Raw genomic sequence first — 10,789 nt, 5'->3', positions numbered from 1 at the left:
ATCGGCGCCATCTAGCGACAGAGAAAATCTATTAAACCTTTGACTATTTCGAGAGAATTAGGGCTGTTCCTTTTAGCTGCGTTGCTGAATTGATGCAATAAGTTAGTGTGACAAAAAATATAATTGTCTCTCTCTAACTTATTATTTATTTATGCACCAGTTCAGCAATGCAGCTAAAACGAACAGACCATAGACTTTTTTTTTACCTTTGCTTGAATTGCATTTAATAGTTTCGAAGTCTCCACTACGAGCCGCCACCGTCCAGAAGAGAAATCGAGGTGATAGTCCTGTCAGATGCGGTTGTATTCGTTTTTTAACCTTAAACGTGTAGTGCGCAGCCGGGTATGGTGATACTTGAACAAGTTAACAACAATTTCCTGTTATTAAATGCATGTATGTAATATGAAAAGTTCTACTTGAAGAAAAATCTATTATACCGAATAATGTGCAAATGAGGGTTATGTAATTATTGAGATTTACAGAATGTGTGGTATCCCAATAATCTAACTTAACAATTATGCTCTCTGACAGTAACAAAAGATTTACAAGCCAGGAAAGAAAGGAAGAAAAATGTATATGTAAGATAGAAATTGTAATAAATATCAGTAATGAAGAGCAGCCAATCGTTGTATATTAGCCTCTTCAGTGAAGAGAAGAGCGACGTCTTAAAAGAGGTAAATAAAACAAAGATACACATTTTTTAATTAACACTATTACAAAGCACTTTCTTTTTAACATTAAGTTGCTCCATGCGTGCGTTGACGAAATTTGCGGCCGTCCAGGACCATCCTATCGTAAATTCATTAACAGTATGGATTGGAGCAGGGCGGAATATGAAGGAGTTTATAAGTTGTTATCAACATTATTGAAAAATCCCGCATCACTGTACATGGTGGACGAGAAGGTATGGTTTAAAAAAAAATTGCATATACTTGTGAACATTTTTGCTGTAAAATGATTTTAAATATTTGATATACGATACTGTGGATAAATTATCCAAACTATATTCAGTCAAATTATATTCTTTTTAATTGTATAATGAAAATCTTTGCAAATTATTGTTTCAGATGCCACAAGAATATCATGAATTACCAGAGCAAGTGCAACAAAATGTTCTTACTTGCTTAAAAGTACGCAGGGAACAACTTACAAATGCTTTATTGAAGGAACATTACAAAAGGAAATTACCAACTGTTACTAATTTTGATTGGAGATTAAAGGTATTGCACTATTAATCATTGTATATTTTCAATATCAACTTTAACAGATTCATTACTTGATATAGCTGGTGATGGGATCAAGCAAGATGGCTTCTTTGCGGGAATCCCTTCTGCAATTGGATTTCATAGTTGAGGACATGGACTCTCGGCGAATAATTAATTTAGAACTAAATAAGGATGAATTAGAAACAATGATTAATGTTTTAGAAGTATTAGTGTAACATTTTGTATATATATATATATATCTTTAAAATTATATATATATATAAAATATACGTGATATATATAATATATATATATATATATATACATATATTTATATATATATTTATATATATACATTCCTACATATTTAATACTGTGTATTATGATTGTACAGGACAGGTATTACAATAAAATAATTACTCATCACTGTACACTTGTTTCACAGTTTATTATAGGTTATAGATAAATGTAGAATAGTTACTATTATAACTGCTGATCGAAGATACTGGAGACTGTACTTTCGCGTCTGAGGCGGCTTCGATCCAAAAGTCTCATTCACAATTTTGTAGTCTCCTGCGCAAAATAAATAAACGAGCGAGGTTTGCCTCGATGGCGCCTCAGAGTGTCGATGACGATTGTAATAGGTGTTGTAAGCGCGGATATCAGTCTCGCGTCGCTCGCGAAAAATTTCGATAAGAAGTATGCTCTCGTCGCCGAAAACGCGTCGTCGCAAAGAAGACGATGTAATTTCGTTGTAAAGATCATTGCGGACAGATATTTCGTGAGTGTGGTTTTTTTTTACTATACAACTTTTTAATTTTACTTCCCGCCTTTACGCACGTTATCAATATCATAACACGTACCGCTTGGAAATCAATGCCGGTTATGAACACGTGTGAGCAAGCATGCTCGCTCTTTTTCTTTTGTCTCTCTCTCTCTCTCTCTCTCTTTTTCCTCTTTCGACACTTGATTATTCTCCAGAAATCGGAGCGTGTCTCACACGTGTGTATGCGTATTCCTTTTTCTCCCCTTTCTCTCTCGTTTAACTTTACGATCTACGCTACGGTCTTAATAAAAAAAGCTTCTCGTACGTAATAATTATTCTTTTACTTCTGGAGATCCGTATAAACGTAGAAACATCGTATGAAAAACTTGAAAAAGGTACCATTCCGGGTGGTAAATTGTGCATGTCTTCGTAGTAAATTGTAATTAGGCGATACTTTAATGATTATCATAAAAATTACGATTAGGCTTCGTCGTAAGTGTTTCTCTCTTGTATTGGAGAAGTAGCATGTCGAATAAACGCCGAATTTACACAAACGCATTCTCTATAGTCTAGATTAATATATCACTTACATCTTGTTTCGACTTACTGTATATACTTTTATTTCGTATGCTCCATGGTACGTATATACGTATACGCGGTGTAAATGTCCCTTTGCATGTGTCTCGTGTGTTAACGTCTCTCTGTCTCTCTTTGTCTCTGTCTGTCTGTCTTTCTCTCTTTCCCTTGCTTTCTCTTTCTCTCTCTCTCTCTCTCTCTCTCTCTCTCTCTCTCTCTCTCTCTCTTTCTCTGCTCTCTTTCTTTCTCCTCGTGTGCTTGCAAGCGCGTGCCTGCGTGCACGCGCGTGTGCGCGCACGTACCAAAGTCATGTTAAAAAATGGTGCAGTTCCTCGTTACAACAACGTAATACGTCTCAATTGTACAGATGTAAAACGGAAAAAGGAAAACTAAGGACCGCGAAGAAAACACGAGCGAAGTAATAATAACAGGTCGGATGCTCTATCCCCTCCTCTCTCTCTCTCTCGAAATCGCGATGCGAGTGCGATTATATCGCTCGTTTGCTGAATGTCTCACGAGCCACGCTCTATAATCTTCCGTCTTATGTTTTCTCCATATCGTTCTTCGCGTGCATCCGTCCGTTTCCTGCTCTCACCGCGGCGCAGATATATCCCACACACATTCGTGGCTTTCTCTCTCTTTCTCTCCCTCCCTCTCCCTATTTCTCTCTATCTCGCCGTACACACCATATTCCTTGTTCCACGCGCTATCATTTTCTTTCCCCTTTCACACCGTCAATCGCTATATCATGCACAGCCTATCTCTCGATTTCTTCTTTTATATTTCGCTGGCTCTATCAATTTCTTGCTCTATTTCTCTCACTCTCACTCAATCGCTCTCACATACACACACACACTCTCTCTCTCTCTCTCCCTCTCCCTTCCCCCGCCTCTCTCTCTCTCTCTCTCTCTCTCTCTCTCTCTCTCTCTCTCTCTTATACACACTTTCGCTCCCAGAGTACAATAGTTACGTAATTACGGCAGGGCGCCATCCAATGAGTATTTGTTCTGGAATGCACGACGAACGATTCTCCCTATCTCGTCACGGTGATCTTAATTAATCGCTCCTATCGCCTGTCCGTCGCGCCTTGTTCGAGCATATTAGACTTACCTCAGTAACAATTATAATGACACTTTAAAAATTTCTACACAGCAGGGCCGATCGTTGTAGCCCGCGGTTGAGCACGGCTCAAAGAAGAATCGACACTTTTGCGCTGACCGCGCGCCACAAAGAATAACGAGTGTCGTTTACTCTGTGAGAGACTCTGTGCGCAAACGGCATATTGGGTGGTGTGGTGTATGCATGTGTGAATGTATACGAATGTATGCATCACTGCATCATATGTGTATGTGTGCGTATGTGGTACCCCCTTGTGTGCTGCCCCTCAGAATCGAACGTTCGCGCAGTGCACGACCTCGTTAATCCCGTTCTTAAATAATAAGATCGTAGATTCTCTCGCATGTATTCTCGTTCACCCTGCTGTCAAACGCCGTCTAATATTTAATAGGCCTACTATAGAGTCTATATCGTTTGCGATATAGGCGATGCCGCGGTAACATCGTCGTCGTCGTCATCATCGTCGTCGTAATCGTCGCCCCGTTTTCCCCTTTTGCTGCTCGTAACGAAAGAACGTTTTTTTTTCTGTTTAGTTGGAGGAATGGTCCAAATATACATATCTATATAATATACTTTTTTGGTTTTAACGAGAGAAAAGAACTTTCTTCTTCCCAAAATACAATTCAGTTAGTGGCGCTTATTCGTATTCGTTTATGTTGTTTTGGTGGTGCGCATCGGCGATGATTTCCTGCAACAGAAAAGAAGAGAAAAAGGGGATGTTAATCGCAGGCTGTTCAAAGTAACGGACGAAGATTGATACCGGCTCGAAAACACTTACGTTCGTGTTGCATTCGATAGCTTCGTTCACTGCCGCTGCGACCGCCTTATCACTTATGTCAATCTCCTCGATAGCCTTTAAAGAGAAAGAGAATAAAAGCATTAATGTCGTTAATGATTGCTTGCTCACTGTAAAAAGGTGCGGTCGTCTATATTAATGATCAGATGGCCCCTTCGCTCATTAATCTTCGTCGGTCAGTATATACTCGATAATGACCTTCAGGCTCATTTACGCTCACGGAGCGTGAATGATCTCTCGGCGATCATCATGTATGCAAGAATCATATCAATTACCAAGTATCTTATTATTCAAAGTATCTAAGAAATTTTCACCCAGCATACAGAGTGCTGCTACCACGAGATGTATCATCAAACTTTGTCTCTTCACACGTCCGTGAAATGTCGATAATTAAAACTTTGAAGACTCGAGTGGACTCTTGGAGACGGAAGTCTCGAGTTGCGCCCTTTGAGCAAGCGATGAGTCGTCTCTCTCTCTCTCTCTCTCTCTCTCCCCCCCCCTCTCTCTCTCTCTATCCACTACGTTTCGCAATCTCGCTTTGTGTGCAAATCGCACCGTATCATTTAATATTACTTTCAGATCTCTTTCTCACTGAAGCGTCCACACAACACAAAGACGCGCGTGAGCAAAGCCAACAAAGTAAACCGCACGACATTGCGTGCGGAGGTGTTAAAGACACTCTTTGTACATGTACTCGAAACAAGAGGATCGATCGGCGCTGCTATCCGCATCATCGTCAATGACTCACTCCGGGGCTAATAATAGCACGAACGTAGCGTACGTGATTATAATCTTCAGACCGCGGCTAGACTGCGAACATATGTATATATCACCTTGGTGACCGAGGCGACGTCCTCGGTGATGGCCGGAGCTGTTGGCGGGGAGGCTGGTGCCTCGGTCGGGACGGCCGGTGGTGCGACTTTAGGAGGTTCGTCGTTGCAATCCGTCGTGCTGGCGTCATGGGCCACGTTGTTTTCTACCGGCGCCTCGGCTTCCGGAGCGCTCTGCAAAAGTATCAATTCTGTTCGTTACTTGCTCGTCGTATATTGTACGTCTCTGGCCGTTTCACTCTTTCCTCCATACACACGCACACACATTCTCTCTCTCTCTCTCTCTCTCTCTCTCTCTCTCTCTCTCTCTCTCTCTCTCTCTCTCTCTCTCTCTCTCTCTCTCTCTCCCCTTCTGCTCCAACCTTTCAATTTCTCCTTCTGTTTACCCATCTCTATGATTCCTCAAGTCCAAATCCCAGCATGCTGTAACGAGGACAAAAGAGAGACGCAAGATCGATTCTGCCGGGCAAAGTTCTCGTTCTCGCGAAGAGGAGAGCGCTTCGTGAGCGATCTCTTTCCTTGCCTCTCGCGATATAAAATGAGCGTGTAACGGACGGCGTGGCGGCCGAGCAGAATCGTTCCGTCATGCTTACGAGCAGCGTAAAGAATTGAAAAACCCTCGTCTGGCGAACCCTCAGATAAGAAAACTCGGCATGCGCATTACAAGATGCTTGACGACACAACAGATGCAGATTACGTAGAGCAGCACGACAGTATATCGAGCTCTTCTAACGAGTACATATTATCGCCTCTATGTATGTATATATATATATATATATATATGTATATGTGTGTATATATATATATATATATAACGCCAGCTACACCACGCGCGTGTCATTAGTCCAACTGCTGTTACGTCTATCAATGAGATTTCACACTAGAGGTACCTCTAAAAAGAAACAAAGAAAACTCGGGCGTTCTATGTTATATTAGTATAAGAGCATTCTCAATTCCACGAGGAAAAGAGACTCCTCTACGAGAGGTAAGTGGCATCGTGCCCGCGGCAGTGCAGGGCCCGAGCTGTTCGCCGCGCTACAAAATTAGGAGATGCTCTACTACAGCGTATACGTTCGGTTTCTTTACTAGCCGCATAAAAGTCGTGTTAATATTATCAAGAAAACCAAGAGGCAAACAACACAGGTGGTAATCGGTAGTCGTGGTATAAACAACATGAGGGAGAGCTGGGTGGAAGCCGTGGAACGGAGGACATCGAGCAACAGACAGAAAGAGAGAGAGAGAGAGAGAGAGAGAGAGAGAGAGAGAGAGGGGGGGGGGGGGGGGAGAGAGAAAGAGAAAGAAAGATAGAGGTAGGCGCTTGTTGTTAATCACGTTCGCACAGAACGAAGGATGCATACGAGACGAGACCCTCAGGCGTTGGAACGGAGCTTCGTGGGAGCCGGGAAGAGGACTTGAACGGTTCGCAGACTCCGAGGACCGACCGAAGCTCCGGAGTTGCTCGTGCATCGGTCGAACAACGGCGAGAAGCGACAGCCCTTCCAGACGAGAATCGTGCAAGATCTCCCGGACGTCGCTGTCAGTCTCATTCGATGTTACCCTTCGTCGAGAGAACGGGGGCGGAAAAGCAGGTGGGGACCGTGGTGTGTCCGCTTAAGTGGACGGCGGAGACGTGGGACGGAAGAGCGGAACGCACGCCGTTCGGGATTCGAGGTGGCGGGAAGACTCGATGATACGCGTCAATCCCCGGACGACACAGAGCACCGGATGGATGAGATAATGATTCTCTGCGAGATGTAAGGATGCTGAAGAGGAGAGACGAAGGGGGCAGGGGGAAACGGGGGAGTCGATATCTTTCGGAGTATAACCACAGAGACAGTATATATTGTGCGGACCGTACGACGTAGATAAACGTGGAACGAAGCGCCCGCCAAAGAACTTTGGCCGGCCGCGTTCATGCCAGGAGGTTGTGTTGCATGTTAGTCACCTGGTGATGCTCCTGGGCGGCAGTCGACAGGACGGCGGCCGACAACTGACACGACAAGGCCCCTTCCTGGCATTCGGTCTCCGCTAGGCACATGGCCGCCAGCCTCTCCTTCAACTCAACATCCGAGTGATCGTACGAGGAAGCCGGTGCTGCGCTCACCGACACCGACTCCCCCGTCGTCGTCTGCGACTCGCTATTGCTCCGGCCGTCCTCGTCGTTCGAGAGGGTTTGCGGGCAATCGTGCGTGGTGGTCGCGAAGTCGGGCGCGACATTGGCGTTGGACTGGGAATTGGGACTTGTGGGCGGTGTGAGGAGTGCCTCTGTCGGGTCTCTCGGCCTAGCCGCGAGCTGCTCGGCGGAAGCTGCTGGCTCGGATGTGTTCGCGCATGTGTTCGGGAGGTGCGACTGAGAACAGTCGAAGCTGGGCATTCCCGTGTCATCGGGCATCGGGAGGCCGGGGAGATCCGTCGCGACGGGGAAGTTCTCGGAGAAGGACGAGGGAGGTGACGACGTCTGGGGCTCGCTCGACTGACTCTCGCCGACTTCCAGCGACGGGAAATCCGTCGGGGGGTCTGGGAATTCCGACGACAAACAATGCAACGGTTCTGAATTGTCCAAGAGACAGAACTCGGCCGGCGGTGTCGCACGGAGACGACTACTTTCGATATCCTCCATTTGCTCGATTTGCGCGAAGGATGCCGTGACTAGTTCTGTGCTGACTGGTTCCGCAGTGACTGGTTCTGCGATGACTGGTTCTACGTGGACTGGTTCGATAGTCGCGGAAAACATCACGACCGGATCCCCTTTGACAGCAGCGGTCGTCGATTCCGCGTCGATCGCGCTCACGGCGGCGCCTGGAGGCTCGACTACTCGCAAGCCGAACAGAGCGGCGTCTTCGGCGAGTGGAGGAGGCGGCAAATCGTCCTCGACGTAGACCGTCATCTTTGCGTCGTTTAACTGCTCGCACGCTTCGACAATCGGCGCATCTTCCGGTGCGGAGAACTCCTCCATCTCCTCGGAGATCAGAGTCTCCTCCGTGGGCAGCGCGTTGTCCGACTCGACCTCGTTCTCGATCTTCTCCTCGTCGGTTTCGGGGATCACCTTCACCGACTCGGTGGTATCGGTCAGCTCCTCCACGCTATCGTCTTCCGGGATAACCAGCGCCAATTTGGCTTCCACCAGAATATCGTCCGAAACCGACAGAGGACCTTCCTCGGAGTCTACGACAAGCTCGGTCTGCTTCGGCGAGATCTCCGAGACGATCGCTGTTTCTTCTTCGGCATCTTCCGGCGCGTCTTTCGCGTAATTATGTTCGGGTTCAATCGCTTTCTCGCACGGCTGCGCTGCAATTTCCACTGCTTTATCATCCGAACATTTGTCAGCCGAAGGAACATGCAAATCCGATGATTCTCCCAGCAGCTCCACGCACTGTGCCGCCGGTGGTGCCTGCCGCGAGGAGCTCTCCGTTTGCTCAGTTTCAAACGTGAGATGCTCCTTTATCGTCGGACAAGAGTCATTTGTATCAATTTCGACCGGCGCTAAGGCTGCAGCAGCCTCGGCTTTTTCATCATATCCGGCGTTAGGCGATACATCTGTCTTCATTGTGTCTGCGAGATTATTTATCTCGCTCTTTATTTGACACTCCACGACCGACAAAGTCTCATTCGTAACTTCGTCCGGCGCGGCAACGTCGACGACTCTCATCTCGTGCTTCACCGTCGACTGATCCAGCGGCTCCGTCTCCGCGGGAGACTTCAGCTCGCTTGTTACCGCGGCTGTTACGACGACGACATCGTCGCGTGCACCGCCGACTTCGCCGACGCCAACGTCAACGAGCGGGTCCAGCTCTCTCGAAGAGACCGGCTGGCGTTCCACCACCTGGCTCTGTATATTTTTCTCATCGAGCGGCTCATCCGAGCGCTTCGCCGTATCCGCCACTCGTGGCGCCTCCTCCTGCTCCACCTCCACCCTATTTGCCTCACCTTCTTCCTGGTGCTTACACACCTCCTCCGCTGCGACGGGACAGCTCTCCGACGCGCTCTCTACCTTCGGATCGATCTCACCCCCCTCATTGTCACGAATACCCGCTAACGTCTCCGCCACCTGCCTCGCGACATCTCGAGACTCGATCCCGGCGGCCTCCACCACCGTCGATGATGATGATGATGGCGGCGGCGGCGGCGGCGGCGGCGGCGGCGGTGGCGGCGGCGGGTTCTCTATTACCTTCGCGTGGATAAAGGTCGTCTCCGTCGACAAGGATAGGTCTGTCGAGGAGATGGGAGCGGGTGATGACGATTTCGGGAGCGCGCTAGCGGGAACGGGCTCCGCGCGGCTCTCTTGAGGAACGTACTCGCGGGACGACGTCGGGAACACGTCGGCCGGTGACGATTCCTCCTCGCCGGCAGCCTCGGCGGGCAGCTTGAGCGCCTCGGCGAGCGCCGTGGCGCTCGCCGCGGCCTGCCGAGCCTGCTGCAAGGGCGACGGGTCTATGGGGGTTGGCGGTGGACTGGACGGGGGCAGGGACGGGAGGTCCTCACTGGTTTTCCTCTCAATGATAGACGGCGTCGCGACTGGCTGGACTCGGAAGACGGGGACCTCTATCGGGTCCGCTACGGACCGACCGCCGGCTGGACTGACCTCGACTACTTTTTTCTCGGCCGCCTCGACTTTTTCGACCGCCTCCTCTTTCTTATCCTCGGCAGACGGGACGGGAGTGGGGGCGGAGGGAGTGGGTTCTTCTTTCTGTTCCTCGGCGGGACTAGCGGCGGCTACTGGCGACGCCGCAGCGGCCTCTTCCTTCGTCTCGGCCGACGTGGCCGCGGCTGCTGCTGCCACCGGCGCGGCTGCTACCTGCTGCTCATCCGCCGACGGACTGCTCACCGCTGACTTCTCATCCGCGGGGCTGCTCGCGGCCGCCGTTGCGCTCTCGGCCTCTTCGCCACCCTGAAACAACGAAGAATGCATTTCCCGTCAGAGATGTTACACAATGTGGAACGCACGCGCGCGCGCGCGCGGCCGTGTTTGTCCGGCCCGGTTTTAGAGATCGAGCGAACGAGCGAGCGGCCACCGATGTGCCGGAAACTCGACGGTACGGAGGATGAAGCGAAAAGCGGACGATGATTTCACGCCGATTATCCGATCGTTTTGCCGTCCAATGGAGCCTGAGTGAAAAATGAGAGAGCCGGGTCTTTGCGCCGCGGCGCGCGGACGCAGCACGACGGAGAACACTGTTGGTTCAGTCGAGCGGGATATTATTTTTTCTTCCATTTTTGTGTTCGCGCTACGAGGGTCGATTGTGGCGCGCGCGCGTGCGCGCGTTCGCTCGAACCAAGGGTTGAGCTCTCCGAGCGATTCAAATAAAAACGAGGGTGAACAGCTTAATGGTACGTCGGCGTGAACCGAAAGAGAGTGAGAGAGAGAGAGAGAGAGAGAGAGAGAGAGAGAGGAGAGAGAGAGAGAGAGAGAGAGAGAGAGAGAGAGAGAGAGAGAGAGAGAGAGAGACAGAGAGAGAGAGAGAGCGGAGTGAGAGAAAGAGACAGAAAGAGGAGAGAAGGG

The 10,789-nt window shown here is 48.8% G+C and overlaps 2 protein-coding genes across 5 annotated transcripts in view; one reads left to right on the top strand and one right to left on the bottom strand.

The window, feature by feature from the left end:
• Positions 1 to 258: 258 nt before the first annotated feature.
• Positions 259 to 1,458, top strand: LOC105186298 (COMM domain-containing protein 8). 2 transcript variants are annotated; one of them, XM_011146385.3, is made up of 5 exons: positions 259 to 393; positions 532 to 674; positions 743 to 904; positions 1,068 to 1,220; positions 1,286 to 1,458. In XM_011146385.3, exons 2-5 carry the CDS (start codon positions 609 to 611, stop codon positions 1,439 to 1,441), a joined length of 537 nt encoding a protein of 178 aa, XP_011144687.1. In that variant the 5' UTR covers positions 259 to 393; positions 532 to 608; the 3' UTR covers positions 1,442 to 1,458. The 2 variants fall into 2 exon arrangements, with proteins under 2 accessions (XP_011144687.1, XP_011144688.1); XM_011146386.3 differs by having other exon boundaries at positions 483 to 674.
• A 176-nt stretch (positions 1,459 to 1,634) lies between these two features.
• The window catches only part of LOC105186297 (testis-specific gene A8 protein), a 108,514-nt gene continuing 99,359 nt past the window's right edge, over positions 1,635 to 10,789 (bottom strand). For all 3 annotated transcript variants that reach the window (XM_011146383.3, XM_025304183.1, XM_011146384.2), the window contains exons 5-8: positions 9,872 to 10,177; positions 5,293 to 5,463; positions 4,442 to 4,516; positions 1,635 to 4,351 (exon numbers count right to left, since the gene is read on the bottom strand). In XM_011146383.3, coding sequence (XP_011144685.1) covers positions 4,301 to 4,351; positions 4,442 to 4,516; positions 5,293 to 5,463; positions 9,872 to 10,177 — 603 coding nt within the window. In that variant the 3' untranslated portion in view covers positions 1,635 to 4,300. The remainder of the gene's footprint in view (positions 4,352 to 4,441; positions 4,517 to 5,292; positions 5,464 to 9,871; positions 10,178 to 10,789) is intronic.

This window comes from Harpegnathos saltator, unplaced genomic scaffold (assembly GCF_003227715.2).
Source record: "Harpegnathos saltator strain DR-91 unplaced genomic scaffold, Hsal_v8.6 scaffold594, whole genome shotgun sequence".
Classification (NCBI taxonomy): domain Eukaryota; kingdom Metazoa; phylum Arthropoda; class Insecta; order Hymenoptera; family Formicidae; genus Harpegnathos; species Harpegnathos saltator.
Note: the sequence above shows the minus strand (reverse complement) of the source record. Positions and strands in the feature narration are given on the sequence as shown.